Genomic DNA, 25349 nt, shown 5'->3' with positions numbered 1-25349 from the left:
TAATCCATACCCAGTTGTATCAAGATATAATCCATCCATGTATCTAGTCTTTCTATGCTAAGCTTAGAGAACCAGCTGCTGGCTGTATCCTAAAATGTACGAGAGGGATATCGATCTTGTCATGTAGGCCAAGTTTTACACTACAAAGCAAATAAGTGTATTTCCCAAAAGGTCAAACTATTCTGGGTTGAATAGAAGCTTTGAATGCTAAGTTCCCTGCAGCGCAACTGGAAAATTACTTTTCCAAGAAGAACTTATGTACCAGTACATATTTGAATCGGCATTTGAGTTGTTGATGTGCCGCTGCATCACACAAAAAAAGCGACTTTGATTGCTTTTCATACTGCTGTGTTCAGCTTGGGCAATTAAAATCACAATGGTAGATTTTAGACACCAAACTAATGAGCTCAACTCCTCTGAGTGGAAACGACATTAGACGTCCTAATGGGGCTCCTTCAGCGACGAACAAAAACAACCCCTCAGCTGCTAGATTTGCGATGTGCTGCTTCCCAGACAAGAGATCAACACACACACACACACACACACACACACACACACACACACACACACACACACACACACACACACACACACACACACACACACACACACACACACACACACACACACACACACACACACACAATCTCTTTTTGATTAATACGGTTTGTTTACATTGAAAAAAACAAAGATGCGTCTCCCCATACTACGCTACAATTGCAGTGATACAACGTGATGAAAGAGTTGGCGGCGTCCTTGGTCTTGAATGAGGAATTGTTAAGAGACGAAAGAAGTGGATTAGGCTTCCGACTTTTTCACCTCTGTTCTAGTTACAACAATACAACTTCTTCCGTGTCTCTGTGAGGCAGCGGACTCAAAGTTACAACCGCTGATCTGTGTACTTGCGTGTCTACTGTAGCTTTTCATTACTAGGTATCCAAATGTGTCTCCTGAGAAAAATACGACAGCTCCGTTGCCACATAAAGCAGACAGTTTTATGGAAAAAAGTCTCCCCTCTCCACACTCGTCCCTTAAGCCCTTGGGCCTCCTCCCTCTACAGGGATGGGGATCATTGGAGGGGGGAGATTTCATCATGTGGGCCCTGCCAGGATCTATTCCTGCCTTGGTGCGTCCCTCTGAGATCTGTGCTCTGTGCCAGGCCCTACACACCTCCACTCCCAACGGAGCACATCACTCACCACACCACTCCTCTCTCACACACCACCGTAGAGGGAGGGAGGGATGGAGAGAGGGAGCGGTAGAGGTGGAGGAGCCTTCACCTCCAGATCACACATATTAGGCAAGAGAGAAAAGGAAAGAAAAAACCCCAGAGACGGCTATGAGAGGGTTTTTTGATGGAGGGCGGGTGTGTGTGTGTGTGTGTGTTCTGCTGTTGTGGATTTCAAATTTCACCTAATCGCTCTCAAATCGCAACAGACACCTGGGGCGTGAAATGAATGTCCGTCCCGACAGAGGGCTCCCAGAACTTCAGACACAATCACCAGAAAAGAACTCAGAACAAAACGAACTGGACGCGTGTCTGTCTCTGAGATAACTAAATCCCTCCAGCGGGCTTTAGCCTTAGATTTAACATGACTTATCATTTCCTTGTTTCTGGAGAGACATCAGTTCCAGGTCACAGGGTCAGGCTGGTTTTTTTTGATACCAATGTGACTCTGGCGGGTAAGCGATGCATTCTTGGTACAAGCTGGTCAACCAAGTTAGTAAGGATACAGTTAACTCTACAAAAAAATAAAGAAAAGCAATACAGTTTTTGTGGAAGTATGGTTTGAAGATGCAGAAAATGGTGGTCAAACAAGTCCTATAATTAGGTCAAGTTCAGTATTACACATTCAGCGAAGTGAAAATGGAGTAGGCCTACACACACACACACACACACACACACACACACACACACACACACACACACACACACACACACACACACACACACACACACACACACACACACACACACACACACACACACACACACACACACATAATGGATTAAAGCTCCCCAAACTTTATTTCACTGCAAAATGGCAAAGTTATTCCCCCAATGGATTCAAGATTTCCCCTCTATGGATGTCATATAAGCCTGTTAGTCCATCACTTTGGTCCAGGCTGAAAAATCACAACTATTGAATTTGTCATGGTCCACATGACAGTGGCAGTGAGGAGTTGAATTGGTATTGCCTATAGGTTTAAAGTATCCAGTTAAATATCTTGACTATCAACTAGATTTTCATTCTCATTTTTTCCCTAGACATTTCTGGTTCCGAGACACTTAATGATTTTGATAATGCAAAATGTTCCTCTAGAGGTAGCCTACCATAAGGTTTTCCTTTTAGGGTTTAAGACAAATATCTCCACTATTGTATGGATCCATGGACTGTATATAAAAGATCACAAAGACATTTGGTTACATTCATGTTCCCCAGGCGATGAACCTTACTTACATTTAATCCAGAACCAACATCTGGTAAAACTTGTATTTTGTCCAGTGCTTTCATTCATGACAAAATACCTTTTAGTTAAGTGCTCTTAAGCAAAAGTTAGCATGCTGACAATAGCATCTTGCTAAGTACAGGCTCAGCTCCACAGAGCTGCTAGCTGTTGACTTATAATCAAGTAAAATATTGAAAATGTGTTTTTACGTTATCAGATATTTTAGTGTTGTCTATAAACCTTTTGCAACTTTTGATGTGTTGAGGGTCACTGACTTGACTATGACATCAGGATACAGTATTGTGCACATTCTAGGTCCTTTGTCATGCTGCCAATTTGCCTAATTAAGACGCAGTGAGGTTGAAACGTTACCATTTTACAGTCCTATAAAGTTTTAGGAGTTTTTCCAGTCTAGTTTGCGGATTTGGAAGCCTAAAATCAGTCCCATGTCGTAAACTGAGACGACTCACCTTTCCACGAAAACCAGACAATTTGGATACTTTTCTGCAATGCATTCGTACAAACTATCTCAAGCATTTCCAATGCACAGTGAAGCAGCCAATAGAAACGCCACATCCTTTTGAAAACACCAGAAAATGTAGACACTTATCAGGAGAGGAAATACAAAAAAAACAAATTTAATTTGTGAAGCGAGAAGGTTATTGTTAATGTCAGAAACTTCCCACTGCAGAGACTTTTAGACAATACAGCCTCTCCTTTCTTGTATCATAGAAGAAGAGTAACGTTTGTATAAACATGTTGAGAAGCAGAGGCTGTGTATGTGGATTCCTATATAGAGGCTAACAGAGATATAACCTTTGTTTATGAGTGCAGGCGGGCCGGCTGACAGTGTGTATAAGTCAAGCGAGGCCGGCCCCCTCGCAGATCTACTGGCAAGCATTAATCAAGCACCAGGGGAGGAGAGAAAGAAACGCCTCGACACACCTCCGCAGGACTCTCTAACCGGAGGGAGGGAACAGCCACAAGGTTATTGTACCTCCACGAGAAGGGGAAGCGCATCAGCCCCTTTGATTCAAAACTGCTGCTTTGAAACGCCTCTCCATAAATGTCTACTAACTGTGAGCCGCGAGGATGATGGCAATAGACTTTTTTTTAAATGTCAAGAGAATGGTTCGTCTGGAGTCATTTCACAGCATGAGTTATTACCAGCAATAATTTCCCAGAGTGTGTCCTTCAGGGTGATTATGGCTGTGACAGTGATTCAGTAGATGTGAGGCGCAGATGGGGGTTTCATGTTATTATTGCCGTTTTACAACAGGGGAGGAAAAGCAACTTAGGAAGAAAACTAATTGTGAGTTTTGCTTTATTGTAAACTGTGAGCGTAGCCGAAACCCATTTTATGCAGAGTCATAGGTTGAAATAATATACCATGTAAAGACCTCATAAAACAGCAAACACCGCTTCTGTATTATAAAAAGAGCATTTTATTATAACAAAATGCTTATTTACAAGGCAAGAGATAACACTTATGTTGGAAAAAAGCATTGTACCTTTACAAAGAAGGGAGGACTATGCAAATACAGCCAGCATGAGGATGACATATTTGCATCACAGCTGTTATAGCTTATTACAGTGTCAATCCGCCCAGTAGTTCTCACTTTGTTACATTACAAAGACAGAACAAGGTAAAGTAAAATGGCTTTGGGAGTAGCCAGACATGTTACAACACTTCAGAAAAAAAGAAAAATCTGTTATTCATAAGACCACATAATTCCTTATTCGGCAGGGATAGAAAAGAAGCGAGAAATGGTGACTTTCAGGGGAAATATAATCAAAGTGGATCAAATGCAAGCTCTTAATGCAGGGGGAACACAACACATACACAGCTAAATCTAACAACAGAAGATATTCTCATATCTTAAATTAAATAAAACATTTTAAAAAACTTCCTATAAGCTTGAGTGAGTGGCTCATTATGATACCTACACAAATATCGGTACTGTCTCCTTTTTCGTATTGAAAACACGTCAACTGGCATCGCACGTAGAGTCCCTGTCATTTAGGTATAAAAATAAATATAAGTCGAAGGAGAAAGTGTGTTTTCATAAAAAGATATCCAGATATAACTATTAACAGTACTGGCGAACCCTGTTCAAACTACCAAAGTGACAGTTAGGGCCTTTGTTTCAACCTGATTCCACTCAGTGAACATGTTGTGTACTTTGATAAAAAGAAAATGAGTCCAAGGTGTCCATGAGGCTTCTGTTACGGTGAACAGCAACAAACAAAAAAACACTTGTCTGTGTTGTCGGATTTGTAAAAATAAAGAAAAATTGACAAAAACACAATTTCTTGCCCTGCACCTCGTCTCTAGCATCTCAGAGCCATGGGTGCCAGGCCGGGTCCATGCGACACAGATTGTCCAGACTGTTTGCTGCAGCCACCAGCGTGTTGACTTTACTCTCTCCTCCTTCAAACTGAGCCAGGTTATGGAGGCGGGTCATGATGGCCGTCACAGCCTTCTGGACCAATGAGACCAGTTGCTGGGAGTCCATGTTCTCTGGTTGGCCGGCCGGGGACAGAGGCATGGACGTGTCCTCTTGGGTCTTCTTGTGCCAGGCAATGATCTCGTCGCGAAGGACCGCCTTCAGAATGCCATCCACCTGTCAGAGCAAGACGAAATGAGTATTAACGTTTCAAGAATATATATATATATATTTGATCTGCAACTGGAGACAACCAATGATCATCTTCAGAGACGTTCCTGAGATACGATGTATCATGGTTGTCTTGTCAATATGTCAAGTCTCAGTGGGAATGAAAAAACAGAACCCTCCAAGGTTTGATTTGTAAAAAGATATGCATGCAAAGATGACTGCTGTGTTTCATCATGTCAAAGTATTAAGGTTTCTTAGATCTGATAGCAAAAATATGAAATCATGATTTTTATGTTTGTGTAGCAATATCCTGAATTGTTTATTATTCATTTAATTGAATCAGTTTTGACAAGAAAACAAGGTAGTCACTTCCATTCTCAGCAGAGAGTTGATTCCTGACCTTGGATTTAAATATATTTGCTTGCATTTTCCAGATCTTAAAGCCAAATATTCTGGTCTTCCTTTGCAGATGGTTTGATCTTTGTCATAAATGACCATCTTTGAACAGAGACTTGGATTAGGATTTCCTCCCAGGTCATTAAAGTTTCATACTTGGCTCACACAGTGATCCACTGATGAAGGTCAAAAGATGTTGTTGAGAAAAAGCAGTGGACCTTTTTTGTTATTATAGTTTTTATACTTTTAACAAAGGATTTCCCAGACCTCTTATCGTTTTAATTATGTGATGACTCACAAGACGATAAACCTTTTTAATGCACTGCAGTATAAAAGACTAATATCTATGGTAGATTATACGTCACAGTTGTTCAGGAGACTGTTCGCTACTTTGATAACAATTCCATTAATCTAAGGTTCTGTGTCCATGGAATATGGTTTATAAATTCCCACAATATGCCAATCTTCTTGGTAAACTTTCATCATCCATGTGTGGACTGTCCATTATGGGAATAAGTAACATCTCAGTTCATATTAAGTCACTGACAATCCCAGGCATACACATAAAACACAAAGCTGCTCAGTCCAATTAAGTGTGCATCAATGATCCTCAGGGAAATGTCTGTGTGTTGTTAGCAGCTCATTATGGTGACAAAGAACTGAAATGCATAACCAACTAAACCATGCCGGGGCCACAATACTAGCAATCATCACTTAACTTAGGTACACACTGTTCACTACCCTTTACCTTCAGTGTTTCTATGGTTTCAGGCTTTAATATATTTCAGTGGATGATAGTAAGGTGTTTGTTATGTTTCATAATTTTCCCTGGAAAAGTCCATTTTCTTTTACCACAAGAAGCAGTAGCCCTGGCCTTAGCTAGTTCCCATAGTGGAGTGTTTAGTTTATTTCCATCTTATGCATTCCTGCTCGCTCAACATCAGTAAGACAGTAAAGTCTGAGCCAGACCTATACATAGACAGCACACGTCTGTTATTACTGCTCTGCTGTGGATACTTTTTACAACCCTCTTAACTGCTCGCGCTTTCATTGCATTGTTTTTGTTTGCTTGTGCCTCAGTGAACTTCTTCCTCTCAGGCTTTATCAAAGTTTAAAGGCTGCACAATAAAAAAATGGTCAATTAAGGAGTTGGAATTTGAAAACAGACCACTTCGTCCTCATGCCAGACACTGCCAGCTGACTTGAAGCTCACATCTTCAAGGCCCTTCTACCTTGACTTGTGTCACCTACGTCTACTTGAGCAAGTAACACTTTTTCAGGTGTACTTTGTTTATTATTTAAATACAATGTTGTCACAGTTTGATTTAACATTCCAGAAAAAACTAGCACATTTTTACAAAATGCTTTAATAAGGTTGCAAAGGGTTCATCAAAACTGCAAAACCTTATTATTTGGCCTTTTTGGGAGCAGTGGACACAAGCTGTAAACAATGCACTGACATATCATCTGCAGTATAGAGGATAGTCCAATATTAACTCCTTTTTGCTCAATTTCTGTCCCTACCAACGGTTGGGAAAGATATTTGGCTCTTAAGAGGCTTAATGCTCCACTTAGTTCACCAGCAAGTCAGTAACTACCTTAGTGGTGCTTGGAGCTGAGCAGGCGAACCAGAAACAACACATTTGGTAAACACCCTGATGAGATTGGTAAGAGTGAACCAGAACAGCACAACTGTGGGCCATAAAACCAAAAACAATGACCTGTAGAATGCTTAAATGTTCTGGAGAACTGAGGACTGCAGAGCTGAGTGAAAATGAGATCTGGGGGTTTGTTACCATGAGTGAATCCTTTCATATACCAGTGATCCATAGTTAATATAAAAAATATTGATTGAAGCTGCTTCAAAGCTTTTTTAATCCATGTACACATGCCTGGATAAAGTTGGAATTATAAAAAGGCCTAAGCATAAGCCCTGAATCATCTTCTGTCCTCAATGCTTATATTAGTTCCTAAAATAGAATATTCTTATTCTGAGCTGTAATTTATTTTTGAAACACACGACAGTCATAATAATGCAACAAATTGATAGTAAACAAGTGCCTGCAGACAAGTTACCTTAAAGTTTGGCTGTGAAAAGCATCGTGCCACAGCAATCATGGAGGCCGTGAGTGGGCCCGAGACACCGATGGTCGTCAGGAACTCAGAGATGTTGGGCGTCAGGCGGAATGGAACGGGACGGTTAGCATCCAGGTCGCCGGTGGCGTCGTTGATGTCGAAGCGGAAGTAGGAGACGTTCAGCTTCCCTGTGTCCTATAAACAGAGCAGAGTTCAAGTGAAGGTTAGAGTGGTCAGCTCAGTGGTCTTACAAACAAGTGTGTGTGTAGGTGAGGTAGGCTCTATGTATACGAGCAAGGATGTTTTTACTTAAAGGTGGACTAAGCCATTCTGTTGAATGTTTGTTGTTAAAATCCCTTTTGTAAAAATCAGTGAATATCTCCTCACGATACGCCTATATAGACATGTCAGTACTATGTGTGCGCAAAAAAAAAGATAGAAAAATAGGAGGGTGTTGCTTGTTAAGTTGGGACCCTTTCTTTGCTGTGCTTCAACACCAGATTTTATTTCAGCGGACACACAGTATGACTACGACAGGTAGCGGATCGTGGGGAGATATTCACTGATTTTGACATCAAGTGTTCTCCAGAATCACTGACTCCACCTTTAGCTAAACAGCAAAAATAGCTGCTTATAACTACCTGCAAAACATTATCAATGAATATTCATATCTGCAGTATTGTCTTCAGCTCTTAAACATATGCAAGGAAATAAATCTTGAGAAAGGCTAGGGGAATCACAAAGCAAACTCCCACCAACGAAATGGCTGTAGTTATTGATCTTCGTGCCACAGACACTGTAACACGTCAAACAATCAGCAGCACAACATTTATAATCCTCAATTCACTCCCACTCCTGTCTCCCCTGTCGTCCTCTCGCCGACTTAAATATATACGGCCAAGTTTTCATCCATAAGCCTGCATTTATGTGCGAGAGGACCGCTACACCAACAGCCATTCCAAGGAAGATAAGCTCCCTTATATGAAAAGGTGAGTGGCTCTGACAGCTTTATAGCACAGCATTTCATTCCAGCTCCCACTCCCTCTCCTCTTCCACTGTCACCCCCCCCCCCCTCTCTCCTCTACTGTCATTTGTTCCTCCCGGCCCCAGCAGAGGGCCTCAAGCCAGTGGGCTGAGACACCAGCGGCCCCCAGGAGGCTCAGATAAGCCCGCAGACAGTTGGCTGTGGAGGCAACACTCAGAATGCTAAATTAACCACACTAGGAGCCAGCGATGGCTTCATTTTGCGGCTGGTGTGAATGTGATGACACAAAATTTGTGTCGCATGCAGTGACTTGGGGCTGTTATCTGTGACTGTGAGAAATGACAGATGGGTCGTTTTCTGAACCAATGTCAACGATATCAATGAAGACGGAGAGATTTTTATGAGGACTGCTGTTGAAAGAGTTAAAGTCTATTTGCCAAAAAGAAAATTGCCACCACTCATGTACACTTTGACCAATCAGAGCGATGCTCCAATTCTCCGTTCTTATTGGCTGTTGGGACTGTCCATTCACTTTGGCACCGGCGTTGTTGCGTGAGCGATCACAACAACTGCTTACACCGCTAAGACAGCAAGGATACGAGGAAAGACCGGGAAAGACACTAGTTGAAAAGACATGAACACTCATAACTGTCGTTCGGGGGGAGGAGCTACAGCAGGTAGAGCGTGTCAGGGAGGGACCAGAGAGAACACAAGTGGAGCGGTTGAGGTATTTGGATTCGAATCTCAATCCCAACTGCTATTTTCTCCCAAATCATATACCCCAGCTTTAAAGTTGCATTACGTAACTATGGGTGTGTCAGAGAAGTGAAACATTTTTAAGTTATAATCTAATAACTGAATAAACAAACTTTCCTCACAGGAAAATTGGATCCCTGGAACACTGTTTGTAGTTAAAAAAACTACCAGTAAATGTAGTGTTTCATTTTTGTTGTTTACAGCAGAAGGGCCCACAGTTTTGTTTACAAAAATATTCTAGTCTAACATCTCGTCTAATGCCTCGTTTCCACCGAGTAGAGCGGGTCGGTCCGGGTAATTTGGCTTTTCATTTGCCAAAAGTTGGGTAGGGTACGGTTTAAGCGCACCTAACCGCTCTGAGCCGCTCCTAATTTCGGTAATCCTCCGTTGGGGTACCAGCCGCCTGAAAGGGTGCCGAAAAGGCGGAGCTACACATGCCGTTCGTTTATTGGTCGAAAGAATCATTTCCGCCATATGTAGTCACCTCGGCAAGAGTGAAGAGAGTCTTGTGTTTTGGCTAAAAATGTAAGCGCAGCACTGTTTATTGTGTGGTGTTTTTCCTCGTCATTAAATTAATCAGTTGGTTACACTGTGTCCCACTGCTACGATGTCACGTAGCTGCCGCAGCCAGCACTGTTCGCTCACTGTCTCTATCAGTTGCACCGAGCCGTCTCTGTCCGTTTACGCTCACAACAACACGGGGGGAATAAATAAAGAAGCGGCTGGTTTGACCAAGCAAAAACGAGAGACCGGTGGCTTGACCACAGTTGTTCCACAGCCCGATAGTTTGACCCACATTCTGGCGGCGGCTATCGCAGTCCAGCCTAAACCCCGCCCTCCCAGTAAGGGTAGAGTCGACGGTGGAAACACCACGAGATTCTTAAAAGCGAGCTGTCCCGCTCTGAGCCGCTCCGACCCGACCCGCTCTACTCGATGGAAACGAGTAGAGCTTCAGAATACATTTGATATGATTTATGATGGTAGAATTATTCAATACTAAGAATTACACTAGGAGATAAAAATGTTTTGTGAACTAACTGCAGACTCTGCAAATGTAAACAAACCCTGCTACCCTGAAACTACATAGTGCACCTTTAAGATCTATTTAGGCAGGGTGGGGGCACGCAATGCTATGGCTGTGATGTCCTGTCCTTGCACTCTCTCTCTCTCTGTTTGTGTGTGTACACTCTCTGTACCGTAATCCTCCTGTGTCTAATGGGATCTGCCGAGTGGAACAGGCAGAGAAGGGGCTTAATACCAGTGCTTAGCTGCCCGGAGGAACGCCTGTCAGCAAAGGCCGATTAGGATCAGAGGGGAGGGGTGGCCGCCTGACACAATCATCTTTAATAATGACTTTGAGAAAGCTGTCTGCAGACTCCTAGTGTCAGCTGGATGCGTGCGAACCGAGAAGCAGACGCGCGCACGCACACGGCCTCTTCAAAATTGAACTGTCTTTGATAGCTGTAGAGCAGAGGGACTGAATATAATGCTCTGTCAAAACATCCTTCGCATTGACAGCAGCTGGCTGACTGATAGTAGCGTGAATGTCATGGGGGAGAATGGTAATTCATACGGCCAGATACGGGGAGGGTAATGGTGATCTCTTAATGCATCTATGAGAGCGTATATCTATTGCATAAGCACCAATCATGTGGACCCAGCTTGCCCTTGACAGAAGGTTTCGACTTGGTTCTGTTTGTGTGCGTTTGTGCGTCTCCTACCTGTGCGATCTGCAGCATCTCTGGGTTGAGCCTGTTGAGGTGGAGCATGAACTCAGCCAGACCTATGAGGGCCAGCTGGATGGTGAACATCTTGCGGAAGGTCCAGTAATCGGTGGCGTTGGGGAAGGTGTGGAGAGCCCACTCCTTCAGCATGCTGCGGGGGACCATGTTCCCCTGCACCTCCTTCAAGATGTCACGCAAGACCTGGTAGAAGACAGGGGAGGGAGGAGATGTTAACGGTGAGTCTACTTTATTCTGAACTCAAAAATGGCACTGCAATAGTCCCCCATATTTAACTTAACACACCACTGCCAATACTAATTATTATATGACCAACAATTCTCACTGGACTTTCATTATTGTACGGGCCAAAAGTAAATGACATGAGACATCATTTCCCATCTGTCTAAAATGTAAAAATAAATGTAAGCCTTTTGTATTCAAGAATCAGAGTGCAGCGTACCACCACTTAAGTCGGACGTTTAAAGATTTATAATACAATACCTCCAACAAAAAGCCTTCATAGAACAAAATGAAATGCAGCTGCTATAAGCATTAAAATTAAACAAGAGGCCTTGTTGGCCGATTGTTATTTGTTTTTGATGGATAGTTTAGGTGGTTATCTGTCTACAGGAACAGCTCAACAGCTCATGCATATCTGTTTAAATGCTCCTCTCCATACCTGGTGGCTGGCCTGTGTGCCTCTGGCCTGCACAGTGGCCAAACGATCATAATATCTGGAAATGGGGTTGTCGTGTTCGATGCCCTTCTTGGCACAGCGTTGTTTGTAGATTTCCACCAATGACAGAGATGAGGGGTTGTCCTCCACCAGTCGCATCTGAGGCGACACTGCCACCACTCGGGGCACTGGAGAGAGGGAGAGAGAGGGAGAGAGGGGGAGAGAGAGAGAGAGAGAGAGAGAGAGAGAGAGAGAGAGAGAGAGAGAGAGAGAGAGAGAGAGAGAGAGAGAGAGAGAGAGAGAGAGAGAGAGAGAGAGAGAGCAGGGAAAAACAAGTCAGTGACACACCAACTGTAAACATTTGGCTTCACTTGCTAGCAAACAATCCTTGTTTTACTACAGTGTAAACCACAGACCTAAACCTACAGCTCAAATCCTCTGGGAAACAGCAGCCCTGATGGCGTGTCATCTCTCAACACCAAGCATTGGTCAAAGGAAGTAAAAGGCTTTGCAGGGAAAGCAGCCTAAACATTTTCATACACTGGCACCCCCAAGCAAATCAATACCAGCCACTCCAGTTGGGATGAAATGGGTTGAAAGGGACTGTTGAATTCCCTGTCCATATTTCCCCTTAAACAAACCAATCAAGTGCATAAATGGAGAGTGGGCAAACATCTGGGTGGAGGCAAACCACAAGGGGACGACAGGGGAGGAAATAGCGCATGAAAGTGAATTAGAATTGTGTGTGTGTGTGTGCGTGAGACAGTGACAGAAAAGAGAAGACATGGAAAGTGAGGGTCATTGTCACTATTGTCAGTGTAAAGAACTAAAGGGGGCAAGACAGACAGAAATGTCTGGGATGAACGAACATGTATAAAAATAAATTATTGCGGAGTAAAAAAAAAAAAAAAAAAAAAAAAAACACAAACATAACTCTAGTATGTATTTGGACATACTCAGACAACACTATTTTTTTTATCCCTAGTCCTACCAGTGAAGAAGAGGTGTCTCTTGGTGGTTTCTTTTCTCTTCTCCAGACAGGGGTTGAGGAGGCGGAGAAGCTGCAGGACTCTCTCCTCTCGCCGTGACTCGGTCAGGCAGGCGTCGTTCATCACCAGGTAGGGATAGATCTTGCCGTTGTGGCCGCGGATATAGAGACGTCGCGCTGCTGTATTGTGTTTCTGAACTATTTCCACTCTGGGCATGAACCTGGAGAGAAAGGCACAGAGAGAGAGAGAGAGAGAAATGAAGCAATAAACAATATGGGAGGAATGATAATGTGGGAACAACTGCCCTGTGTGTTTCCATGTGTATGTATTGTCTGTTTTCTGTAATTGTATCCATAGGCTGCAGAAGCAGGTCAATAACATACATTCAGCAGACATTGGCATTTTTTCAAAAATATTTTTTTGGAATAGAGTGTGGGAAAGTGTTAAGTGTTATTTGGGTTATGACTGGTGTTATATACCACACTGTTGACTAATCCCAGGAGTTATTGTGTAGAAGAAGCCTTTACCTTGCGATTTTGATGTAATAATGTGTAGGTTTGGGCATGAGGAATTCCCCAGGGATCTCCACCTCGGCTGTCTGTGCGGAGAAGTTGCTGAGGAAGCGACACTTCTCCTCGATGAGGAAGAACTTGGGCAGCTGCTTGGTCTTTGCCTCCAGGATTTTGATCCACTTCTTGAGCTTGGAGATCAAATTGTGAAGCTTCATGGAGCCTGGAACGCTGAAGTCAAAGTCTGGTAGGGGAGAAGAGAAGAGAAAACTCATTGTTACAAAATATATTACAGCATTGGCCTTATTTCCCCAACTCTCCAATCGTCGCCCATCCTTCCTGTCAAATGGTTTCTAATGCCTCGTTTCCACCGAGCGGAGCGGCTCAGAGTGGGACAGCTCGCTTTTAAGAATCTGGGTGGTGTTTCCACTGCCGACCTTACCCTTACTGGTAGGGCGGGGTTTAGGTTGGACGGCGATAGCTGCCGCTGGCTACTAAAGTATGTTTTGGGAGTCAATTTGTTGCACTTTTAAGCATCCCAAAAATGCCCTTCAGCATCATGGTCCCAACTGTTCCAGTGGAGCTGCTCTCATCCGCCAACAGTACAAGACTAACACAGGGGGCAGCTCCCAGGTGTGTTTGTGTGTGTACACAACCTTTAACCTCTCTCCTGCAGCAATATGCTCCCACACCTGTGCTATATACGAATATGTTTCTTTGTAACCTTGACAAACTAAATAATATATAAAGGTAAAAAGACAGGCAAGCAGCAAACACACAAGGCACTCTAGGTAGTCAGATATGAAATAAAGAAAAGAAGAGTAAAAGTAACAGCTTATTGGTCAGATTACATTTCTATGCAAATGTTCCTTGTGGCCATAACCAACAGTTAAGATTAATTATAGTGAAATCTGGGTAATTACTTTACTGTTATTTACCCACTAACATGGACTAAAAACACATTGTTTTTCACCAAGATGGCGAAGGGTAGGGCGGTGGTTACACAAACTCACATCTGGGAAATGTCCATTTCGAAAAATATTGTGTTGCACTGTTGGCCACTCTACTCCAGCAGTGTGGTGTCTTGCTTGAGGGAACTCATGGATAAGTTATTCGTGGCAGGCTGGTGGCAAAAGGAGAACTGTTTGCTTTATCGACTTAAAACTCCCTGGTGGAGGCGGGGCGCTGATTAAATTAGAGCTATAAAATTAAAGTCTTAAAATTCATGTTTCAAGTCACCACTCATATTGCATATAACATACAGTGATGAGCTGCGGCAATAACAACAGAGGGAGGGAGGCGAAGTGGGCCAGGTAGGTTTTCCATTTTAGAGTAAAGCCCTCCAGGACATCCCTATAACATGGACACACACACACACACACACACACACACACACACACACACACACACCTCCGTTTTGAGTACACCCTGTTGTGCCTCCTGTTATAATGAATCCATGAAACTGCAAGGCATTGCCATTTCAAACCCGTTCAATCTCTCCCAGAGTGAAACCCCCTAATACTTTAAATAAGCCCTTTAAAACAGCCAATGTTCTTTTCAGAGTGGCCCCATCTCGCTATTCGTCTGCCTGCAATTCAACTGCCTCGATAGCAGAGGGAAAATTGAAACAGTCCTGAGGAATTGCAACCCAACAACAATTCGGCACCATAAAAGTGTATAATGCTTACAAATAGAAAAGGCGAGACAAGCTCCACTCCTGCAAAGCCATTGAGCAATACAGTAATATAATTCCATCTTTATCGGATATAAAACATTTACCTGTTTACATCTGGGGACGGCTGCACGTTATTAAAAGTCATAAAAATATCAAAGTATATAAGTTGACAAATATGAGCAGCAAAAAGCATTTCTGAAACCATTTAGTGGCCAATATTCCCCCTTTCTTTTGGGATCTCATCATAGTTATGACTTTGCCACACCTTTGGTTAAAATCAGATCTGCTGTGCATTTTGAATGGCACATTAATGTGTACACAAATGATGTAGCACCCAACCTCAGGCAAGCACTCCAGAAGGACTGACATATTTTCCAATTTATCTATTGCCCTTGGGACATCTGATATTTATTCAATCTTTGTCAAAAAAGAGCAACTGGTGTTCTGACATTAGTTTCCAACAACAATAGTGAAACTGTCATATTATATCTAACCCTGCCACAGCACATTCATTTTCTTTGAACTTTGATTCTAAAATGTGTGACAATTTTAAAACAGCAGACATTTTCTGAGACTACAGCAGTGCTCAGTACAATACAGAGTTATTTTCAGTCCCCATGAACTCATCTTTGACCTCTGCTCTGTCAGCTAGCTGTGGGAATAAGATGCTGAGCGAATGAACATGCTGTAGAAAGTAGTCATCTGCTCTCTGACCTGTGTGTAGTAACCAAGGCTGGTGGTCTGCCCTACCTGGCCTGTCTCACAGGCCACACAGTAGAGGATCTGCACTGCTGCGCCTAATTATGGATCAGGACACAGGAGGTGGGCCACCTCTGTATATAGAATCACCACTCCCTCATGATTCTGTGTAGGATTGGATGTGTGGTGCAGTAGACTTTTACTAAATCTGATTGGTGAGCAGAAGTTTTGAGCGTTTCAGATGTAATCACAGTCAAGGGGTTTCTGGCAATAAAAGTAGGTACAAATTGAAATCCTATGACCCACAATTAACTGAATGTACTAAGCCACATTGCTATTGAGAATTATATTGACACTAGGCTAAATGTTATTTTAGCATGATAATGGACTTTTCAAAAGGCAATAATACGATAAAATTTGAGGAAACTTTTGCATTTAAAAACTTTTTTTTTGAAAAAGCTCTTCTGACAAAAGTATCTGGAACAGATCCAGTGCTAAAACAGTAACTCATGCAAATAGCATTCGCCGTAATTGGATTTGAATGCCTCCCTGCTGCCAAATGTTATATGTGCACACATAAACCCATATTTTCCGGCCCACAAACCCTGTGAAAACGAGTGAGCCACTAACGTGGTGCGGGAATGGGAGCTTGGCTGCTCAGCAGCTCTGTAAACCCTGTTTGTTCCGCTCTGGAAGGCTTGTGTGGTTCCAGTCTCTTTCGGCCCTGCTCCCACGTCACGGTGGGGACAGCTGGATAGGGATGGTCTGCAGGCACCCTGCGAGACAGAAGCCCTGGTGACGCCTGGCTACGTGAGCACAGCTGGCAGTACAACATCTGGGAAGATTCATCAGCACAGTCCACACTCAGAGTCACTCACTCTTGTTTGTGTTGTTCATTCAGTCTGTCCATGTGCCGTTCCCAAGCTTTTGCTCGCCAACGCCATCACACCTGTCTTCATGATTCCTCAAACAACCTTATTCCTATTGTTTTCTCTCTGATAATCTCCTCCTTGCTCAGTGATATGGCTTTTTTTCACTATATGTCAGGTGATATTTTTTTCCCAAGCTGCTTTTCATTCATTCACTGTCCTTGTCCATCTCTACCCCAGGGCCAAACCCATTAACTCTATTGGCCACTCTCAGGACCAGTGGAGAGGAAAAGCACAGGAGAGACTGAAGAGCTGCGAAGGGGAGGAGGAAGGGGAGGGAAGACTTGCTGTGTGAATGCAATAAAAAGGAGACAATGGGTCGTTTACTGTACTGTAATTCAACGAACATGTATTTGCAGACAGTCCGTAGGAATGAAAACAAGTCAGCGAAGAGGTTTATTGGAACGCTAAAAGCTGAGGAAGCTGCAGACAGTCCTTGTTTAAACCAGATCCAGTGAACTGTGGTTCAACTCCCTTATGCAATGTAGGAAAACAGACACATGGCTTCCAAAAACAGTGGCATGATTGTTTCGTGCAAAATGTCTCTTGGCTAAAATAGAACTGCACCTGTCCTGTTGGATTCCACAGCTTGCATATAAATCTCAACATGCAGGCCAAAAATGAATTTGCATATAAAGCACACAAACAAATATCACTGAATTTTTGCTTTGAAATGTGTCAATCCATAACCGAAGATGAAGCATCTCTTGTTTAGTGTCGAGTGTCAACTAACACCTAATCTTGATGTCATCGGTAAATCAAGTAAAACAGTGGACGTTTGTGACATCAATAACAACCTTTGATGGACAATTTTATGGACTTAGGTACTGTTCTGTCATCATACATTGTTTATGTTGACTATTTATTGCCATTTCTACTCTCCAATTAATACATGTATCTGCAGTGAGCATGTAACAGCTACTCTGCTATTGTTTTTTGACCTTTTAAATAACAGGGAAAGGAAATCAAATGTTTCATCTGCCACAGTGGCTTTAGTAGCAGTATACTCTGTTCCAATTTTAATAAGCTATATTACATTTTGTTACAGTCACCAGCCTGAAAACAATGCTTGGTTGGTTCTCTAAAATAGATGATAATACTGGAGGTGCAACTTTATTCTCCAACTACAATACAACCAGGGTTTTTCCTGCATAGCGAATTACAGGTCGGCCACCTCCATCTCTGGATAAAACTCTGACGGATGCCTTCATGGAAAACACAATTTTCTATCAGGCATTGCACTGTGTTGATTTATATGATTTGTAACTGCAATTGGAGCATTAGGCTGGTGTGGTGGCGCCATATTGTAATCAGCAACATTGGCTGATTTAGGTATGGGCGACATGGGCAGGCGTGGGGTCGTGCAGTTTACCTCTATTTTTGTTTGACATCAGTATGGTACCAAATCCATCTAATTTTGAAAATGGAAAACCTGCTAACAGCCCTTGACTGGTTTTACTTTGCAAGTGGTACTAGATTACATTTAATTTAAATATAAAATGGTTAAAATTGCCCAGTGCCAGTATCGAAATCATTTTACTTAGTCTCTGGTGGACTTAAAAGTCTATAAAACCTGCATTAAGAAACAACTTCAGCCTAAAAAACTGAAAAGAAATAAATTAATTTAATTACAGTTTCAGTAGAGAGGTGTAATGAAACAAATAATGTTTATAGGCTTTTAAACCCTTCTAAGACTCAAGACTGAACTTTCAGTCGGTTCAGTATTTAATTAATAGTTTCAGCTGAGGCAGGAGCACTCAGAGACTTCTGCTGTGTTTTATCAAACCTAGACAGGTTTGTGGCTGTTGAGATCATGGCAGCGCAGCACTGGCTTAGATTAGAAATGCGGCTGACTTGTGTGTATAATCAAAAACAGTGTAGGCGTTTGCACAAACACTAACAAAGACAGAAACAGCCACGCATACCTATTTCTGACAAGCCCCAACCATTCCCTGAAATCATATAATCTGGTTTGAAACTTTAATTACATTGCAGAACGCGAATGCTTAACTTTAGATGCTCCAAGGGACAGTGTCTGTGCAGATATAACATGATCTGTTCGATAATATCACTACAGAGGCCAGATGGGCACCCATGTAATCATTTAAACAAGTGTTGCCGTACACAGTAACATGAATCCTGTTCTTGTTTGCTGAAAGGTAGCTGATGTGTGATGCAAGGCTTTAGGGAGAAGAGATAGGAGGTAATGCTAGTTTCGCTAGCTGTCGCACCTTGTCAAATAGTCAAAACAATATGCTTAACATTGAATGTTTCTTCCAATTTGAAAGTGTTAAGAAATTGCACATGGGTAAAGCAGCTATAGTAAAAGTTAAAATGGGTGACAAACCATAAACTACAGTGAACAAACAACTAAGACAGAAGAACAAGCCCATGAAGAACCCTTTCATTTTGAGGTTGTTCTTTTGTCTAAAGTTTAAAACTGTCTGTTCTTGATGGTTCTATTTCTACACAGCCAGATGTGAGTATATTTTGAAAGCCAACAAACCTGTTGTGAACTGTCCCTTCATCTTCTGGAAAACAGGGTCCTGGGCTGTGGCCTGGGCCCGACGGGCGAGTGACTCGGAGGCTGCGCTGGAGAACATGGTGGAAACGTTGGAGACGTTCTCTAAGCCGACACCAAAGGTGCTAACCAGCTTCTTGACAAAGTTCAGCGTATGCGGCGTGATCTTGGCGTCAGACACGGCACCGCTCTTCTCAAAGGCCACTGAGTAGCATTTAGCCAGGCCCTGTTGGAGCTGCCTCAAGACCTGCAAATAGAAAGTAGGAAGATGTAAGAAAAAGACCTTTCTTCCTAGAATACTTTTCTCCCTTCCAAATTATTTCATTTTCAAGTATACGCTGAGTCTGATTTCTGACAGTCACCAAAGCAAGGGAGAGTGGGGAAGGTGATGGTATAGTATGGCTGTGTCCCAGCTTGTCCTGTGGAACGAAGCATAGAGCCTGCAGCTGCTACAGAGTGCCATAAACCATCACAGATAATCACACAGTTGCACACAGACACCAGCAAACTTCCGTCCCCAAATCCCTTGCACCTTCCTACACGCTCACTGCACCCATCCATCACCTGTCTCAGCCTCCTGCTGCCTCTTTCTCCCAGTGTTCCCATTCACCCACAGAGAAGAAATCTTGTGGATGCTGCCTACCATGGCTAAAACAACTCGCAGCAGCAACAAGTTAAGTTTAGATCACCTCAGGCCAAGCAGCTGCACTGACATCCACACAATTAGAAAGAGGAAATATTATTGCTGAGCCAGGGGGGCTTGAGAAAATACAAGCCATAGAAATAAAATTAAGAGAGAAATGTTCTATCTGATATATAAGTAAGTCTACTAGCAAATCTTAATGAAATTAATCTCTGATTAATAAGTTTATGGAAAAACACTTATTCAGTCAGGGAATGAGAGAGAGTGACGACATATTCACAGTCAAGTCAGGATAACACCTTAGAGTAAACAGATGTGTCAGCCCACCAGAGAGACAGGATGTGCCAAAATCTGGTCTGGTTGACCAGGTGGCGTGACACACACGCACATACACAAGATGGTTCACTCCAACTTGCTTTCACACATAGGCACAGATGGATGAAAATTCTCACAACCAGCTGTACTATTTTCTCACCATCTGATCCACTAAAAACACACGTAGCGAGCAACAAAGTCAGCCAAACGCGAAACCAGCCCCTTTGTTCTTCTCACCTCTTCGTGCCAGTTCTCCCTGAACCACACCATCTGGTCCACGATGCCCTCCAGAGAGGAGAGCAGGGTGGGGTGGAGCTCCCGCTGCATGTGCATGATCCGGCTGCAGCGCCACATCGGGGCAGTGGCCCGGATAGGCCCCGGGTCGGAGGCTCCCGAGTGAGGTTGGGCCCCCACTGAACTGGGCTGCTGTTGTCCAGATGCATCTGGGGAAATAATGGAAAGGCGCGGAAAAGAAAAGGGAACACATTATCTATAAGTGCAAACCATTTGGAAAAGCTGATAAACGGATGTGCAGTCCAGAGTAAAACTAGCAAAGGTTTTATTTTACAGAGATTATTATATTCATGTATTCATGTTATAAACAGTAAAGCTATGCTAAAAAAGTACTACAGCAATATATCATTGGGGGAGAGTGGGGTAAAGTGAGACACTTTTTACATTTGCTCCCCTCTTGGGAAGTCCTTGCCCAAGAGGGGAGCACATTTCCATACGATGCTTTACATTTATCAACTAAGCATGGTAGAAGTGAAATAAATAGCTTTTAATGTTCAGTTTGTTGTAATGCCCCAGCAATGTTTACTTACCACTTTTGTAGCGCTCCCTCTGCTCGATCTTGAGTGTCAGGTAAAGGGTGCGGATAGGGAAGTAGACAGCCTGGGGGTACACTCGTCCCACCTAGCAGATAAAAGAGGGTCACAGATTACATTTCAAAGACTTCACCCTCAGGACGGCTAAGGAGTGAGAGGGGGAAGGCACACAGACGTAGAGGATGAGGAGATGGAGAGAGAGTGGAACAGAGATACTGTTTGTGTATGTGTGCCAGGGAGAGAGAGACAGATCATACAGATATAGTCAGAGACCTCTACTGTAACAGAGGGAGCGTTTGAAGCTTGAGTCAGGGGAGTTAGGAAAGTTTAAAACACATCATGGCTGAATTACAAAAGTGAATGTGACTGATCACGAAATTGCCCTCAATACTTCCAAGAAAAGTCACTGACAACACTGAAAGGCTCAATGGTTGGGACATAAGAGATTTCAAGTTTTAAACAGCAAATTCGGCTCAAACTTGGTGGAGTAGGCTTCCTTCGATAGGTAATGCATTGGGTAGATTTTGGGGCTACCTTTGGTCAGTGTCTCAGGTAGGATTGGGTTGCTACATGGTCTGGAGTTCAGCAGCCGAGCTAGATAATTTTTTGAACTGTATTAAAGAAACATTTATTTTTCTAAACCGAGAACTGAAATGAAATATTTATTTTTTTAGGACTGCACGCAACTGTACCAGCATACTTTCTATGTAAAGGCAAATTAACCTACGCTACAATCAAGTTCACACTTGTCACCCAATGACATAGGAATATATAACAGGGAGATGACGACATTACATACAAACATTGTAAAATAATCATCCTTTCAATGATAGAGGTAAAACCGACTTGGGACCGATGTGTATTTGTGTGTTTCGGCTATCACTGGCTGCACACAGTGAGTGCCTAAGGAAGAACCTAAGCTGTGACAAAGCTCTCTAAAATCCTGCACAGGCAAGACTAGAGATTTATTTTACAAAACTATAAGCAGGAGGTAACACAAGCTTTCCCCACGGCTTTTCTTTTTTTGAAAATTTCCAATGGGGATGGTTCTCAAGAAAGTTTTAAAAAATATATATAAATACTAATATTAGCTGTTGATAATGATCCAAATGTTGGATATACTCTAAATAAGTGGTCACAAAATATTTTATGTGCGAGATTGTCTGACAACTCTACTTTCTTCGTTTCCATGGTATACCCTTTGGTAGTTATGTAAATGAATATTAATACTTACAGAATTGATGACTAAAAAATACAAGAACAAAAGCAGGTAGTCGAAAAACAACTAAATAAGATCCCTTGAAATTCTAAGTGGGAGAAATCTGTGAGGCTGGCTTAAGGCCCATGGGATATTGCTGGTAGACCAAAAACCACAAGGTTCTTTTAGTTCTCTGAGTACAATTTCATAGGCTGCAAGTCCATAGCTACTTTATTCCTAGTCTATACGCCTGTAGGGCTGAAAGGGATACCTCTGAATCTCACCAAGACTGAGCTCAATACTATATATGGGATATCAAATCAAATTGTTCTCTTTCGTACTCCGAGGCTTAATGGATTTTAGACCTTCTAAGCTTTCTCAGTCTCTATCCAAATTCCTCTGACATCTATCAGGAGGACTATCAGCACAAATTGAGATTACACCAAAAGGCTAGCTCAACTTTAAAGTTACCAAGGGTGTGAATGGGCTGGCCGACGGCTTGCTAGAACTCATTTTAGTTTTCCTAATACTGGTATGGAAAAGAGCTGTTCTCAGCAGGTCTTGGGTTTGAGCAACTCGCAACTCTACATGGTCGGTCGGTCAACGGTGGTGTGCTATTAAGGCATCACCAAGGCAGGAGAGACTGCTGTAACAGGCTGTTGCTATTGGGGTTTCAGTCGGATGAAGATCAAAAAGTTAAGAACAAAAACTATTATTAAAATGAACTACATCTACAAAAACACTTACACCACTTTAAGTAATTTAACTATGAGGATATTTCAGCACAGACCTACAGCCTTTAACTGCTCTTTTGTGGCTAGTATGGTAAGAAGAGCCATCATAAACTCTATATGGGTTATTCACAAAACCACTGGTAAATTTGCAGATATGCATTAAACACCAATACCTGTTAAAGCGGCTACGAATATCTTTAAAACAGCCTCATTTTTCTTCTGAGAAATCATAAATAACCTTTAAGAGCAAACGAGACCATCAGTGCAAAGAAAGCTGTTTTTATATAGTTTTTCTTAATGCCTTTGGTCTGGTCGCACACCCAGTCCGATTTTCGGCTTGCGCATGCAGGCTCTATGGTCACATATTCGTATTGGTCGCATATTTCAGTATAGTGCAGCAACGTGTTTTGAGTAACCTATCCCTCCTCCAGGTAAGGGAAGGGGAGCCTTGTTTGAGACAATTATTTGTCGTCATAATGGCTGATAACGGGGCAGAACCATCAAAGAAAAAAAGAAAATTCAATGAAGAACAACTAAAAGGGAGAATGATAGACGGGCGGGAGGAGGGCGTTGCCTAGCAACGTGTAAACAACTTAATAGGAGTGAACTAGTCCTGCAGTGTTTACTCCTAAGTGAATGAACGGTACTAAAACAAAGTTTACTTTGCTTCATCATCATCAGATGACCATTATTCATCTGAAATAGTCATTATTTACAACAACATAAACACATTACCTCATAGTGATCCATACTGCCGTCTCTCGTGCATCGCTTTCTGTGAGGGCACGGAATCTTTCAGCTCCGTGAGAGTGGTCAGTGGCACTGCATCAACTCATTGCAATCAGGTGTGTGTGGCACTGACTGGCATTAGTTGGTGCAGTGTCACTAACCACTCTCACGGAGCAGAAGATTGCGTGCCCTCACACTTTCAACACAGACATGCACTATACTGCGTCCTAATCATTTGACACTCGCACGGCCGGCACGCGCTAGAAAACAGCTACACGAGAGCTGGCGTCGTAAAAATACTACCGCTTTTGTCCAAATGGGCCGCCAGTTGCCAAAGTAACACGTAGCCACTTTAAATCAAGTGAAACATTTTATGGAGTTTATTTTTAAGTTCACTATCAGGACATTTGCATAGCCTTTAAAAAAACAGTATTTTGCTAAATGTTACACTACTTTACCCTCTCTATCCCTCACATTTCTAAATGTCATATATTGCATATACAGTATAGTGAGTGATTGTGTAATTTCCATGGTTATCTTTTTAACACTCAATTCATTCAAGCAAAAAAGCAAACAAAATAACAAATGCTTAGCTAAATGAATGGCTAGGGTCAGGAATAAATGGAACAGGGAGTTTTACGTGGCAGCTAACAGCATCATTAAAGATGAAAGAGGAAATAAGGCAGATGAAGAAGAGGAAACCAGGGATCAGCTGGCTAATGGCAAGATAAGAAATGTCATATTTTGCCGAGGCCGAGGTGGGCCGAGGACGAACAGTAGACAAGGAGGAGGCTGCGAGTGCGTGTGGGGAGAGGTGTTGAGATTCTCTGTTAACTTGCGATTCATCTTCCCGTCTGGCCCCAGGCGCTCTTCTCCTCACCTTCATCAATATTTCAACATACGTTTTTTAAACATCCCGCCGCCGCAGAGAAACTCTAAATAATTCAGACAAGTGGCAGAGACAGAGTCTGCCATGCATTTGAATGGGGTTTTTCTTTACATAAAAAAGGGCATGGAGAGGAGGGTGTCAACCTTTTACCCTTCAGTTATTACAAGATGATAAGGCAGACCAAAGGAAAGAGTGGTGCTCCATAGATGAAAAATCTCTACAGACACCTATTCTATTCAGTTACATTCAAAGGACAGGCACTTGTTTACATGACTCAATTGTGACCAAGATCTCATAACTTTTAAAATTGTAACAACCATCTATCCTGTTCTAGTGTCCTTTAAAAAAAACCTACACCTAATAAGATAAAAACCTTATCTTAACAACCCACAATCAGTGTGTTCTACATTTATCTGCGTGCTAAAAAACAACAAAGACACTTTCCCTGATACTACAGCCATCTTTTACGCTACACAGTTTTAAAACCCTATCTCTTCCTTTTCTTCTCTTCATCCTCCTCCACCATTTCTCTCATATCCTCTCTACACAATATTCCTGCTCTGCTAAGAGGATGGCTGTTTGTTATAGCAGACTACTCTTTGAAGATCACCCTCTTCAAATTGTGCGGAAATAATACTCCATTAAGCAAAGCAAATTAGTCCTGGGTTTAATTACTAGCTCCGTTCCCGCGGTGCGGATGCGTACGATATTAACTTTATAATCATTTCTTGAACAAATCATTTAAAAACCAATTCACCGGAGAGTGGTGAAAGCCAATAAATTGCTATAAAAAGGGACAGTAAAAGAAACTGAATGCTTAATTTGGTAAATAGAAAGCATGAGAGAGGCCACTTTGGTGTGAATGCGGTTAATTTATCTTGATTAGAAAGACGTGCATGAGCACTAATGCTCACACAGCAGCCAGATGTGCTGCCCCGAATGGTTTAAAGAAGCCAAGAGAGAAACAAGTGATTGATGGGTGGCGCAAATATCCAGAAAATTAAACTGAG

At 42.5% G+C, this 25349-nt stretch overlaps 1 protein-coding gene across 1 annotated transcript in view; it reads right to left on the bottom strand.

Annotated features, from left to right (window-relative positions):
- Positions 1–3930: 3930 nt before the first annotated feature.
- trrap (transformation/transcription domain-associated protein) overlaps positions 3931–25349 on the bottom strand; it is an 81902-nt gene continuing 60483 nt past the window's right edge. Inside the window, exons 64-72 of the mRNA XM_080048559.1 lie at positions 20787–20877; positions 20200–20405; positions 18990–19251; positions 13199–13424; positions 12674–12891; positions 11686–11870; positions 11004–11207; positions 7542–7736; positions 3931–5075 (exon numbers count right to left, since the gene is read on the bottom strand). Of these exons, the coding sequence (XP_079904685.1) occupies positions 4791–5075; positions 7542–7736; positions 11004–11207; positions 11686–11870; positions 12674–12891; positions 13199–13424; positions 18990–19251; positions 20200–20405; positions 20787–20877 (1872 nt within the window). The 3' untranslated portion in view covers positions 3931–4790. The remainder of the gene's footprint in view (positions 5076–7541; positions 7737–11003; positions 11208–11685; positions 11871–12673; positions 12892–13198; positions 13425–18989; positions 19252–20199; positions 20406–20786; positions 20878–25349) is intronic.

Source organism: Ammodytes marinus (assembly GCF_949987685.1).
Source record: "Ammodytes marinus genome assembly, chromosome: 20".
NCBI classification, from domain to species: domain Eukaryota; kingdom Metazoa; phylum Chordata; class Actinopteri; order Uranoscopiformes; family Ammodytidae; genus Ammodytes; species Ammodytes marinus.
The sequence above is the reverse complement of the archived record's forward strand: the minus strand, read 5'-3'. Positions and strand labels throughout refer to the sequence as shown.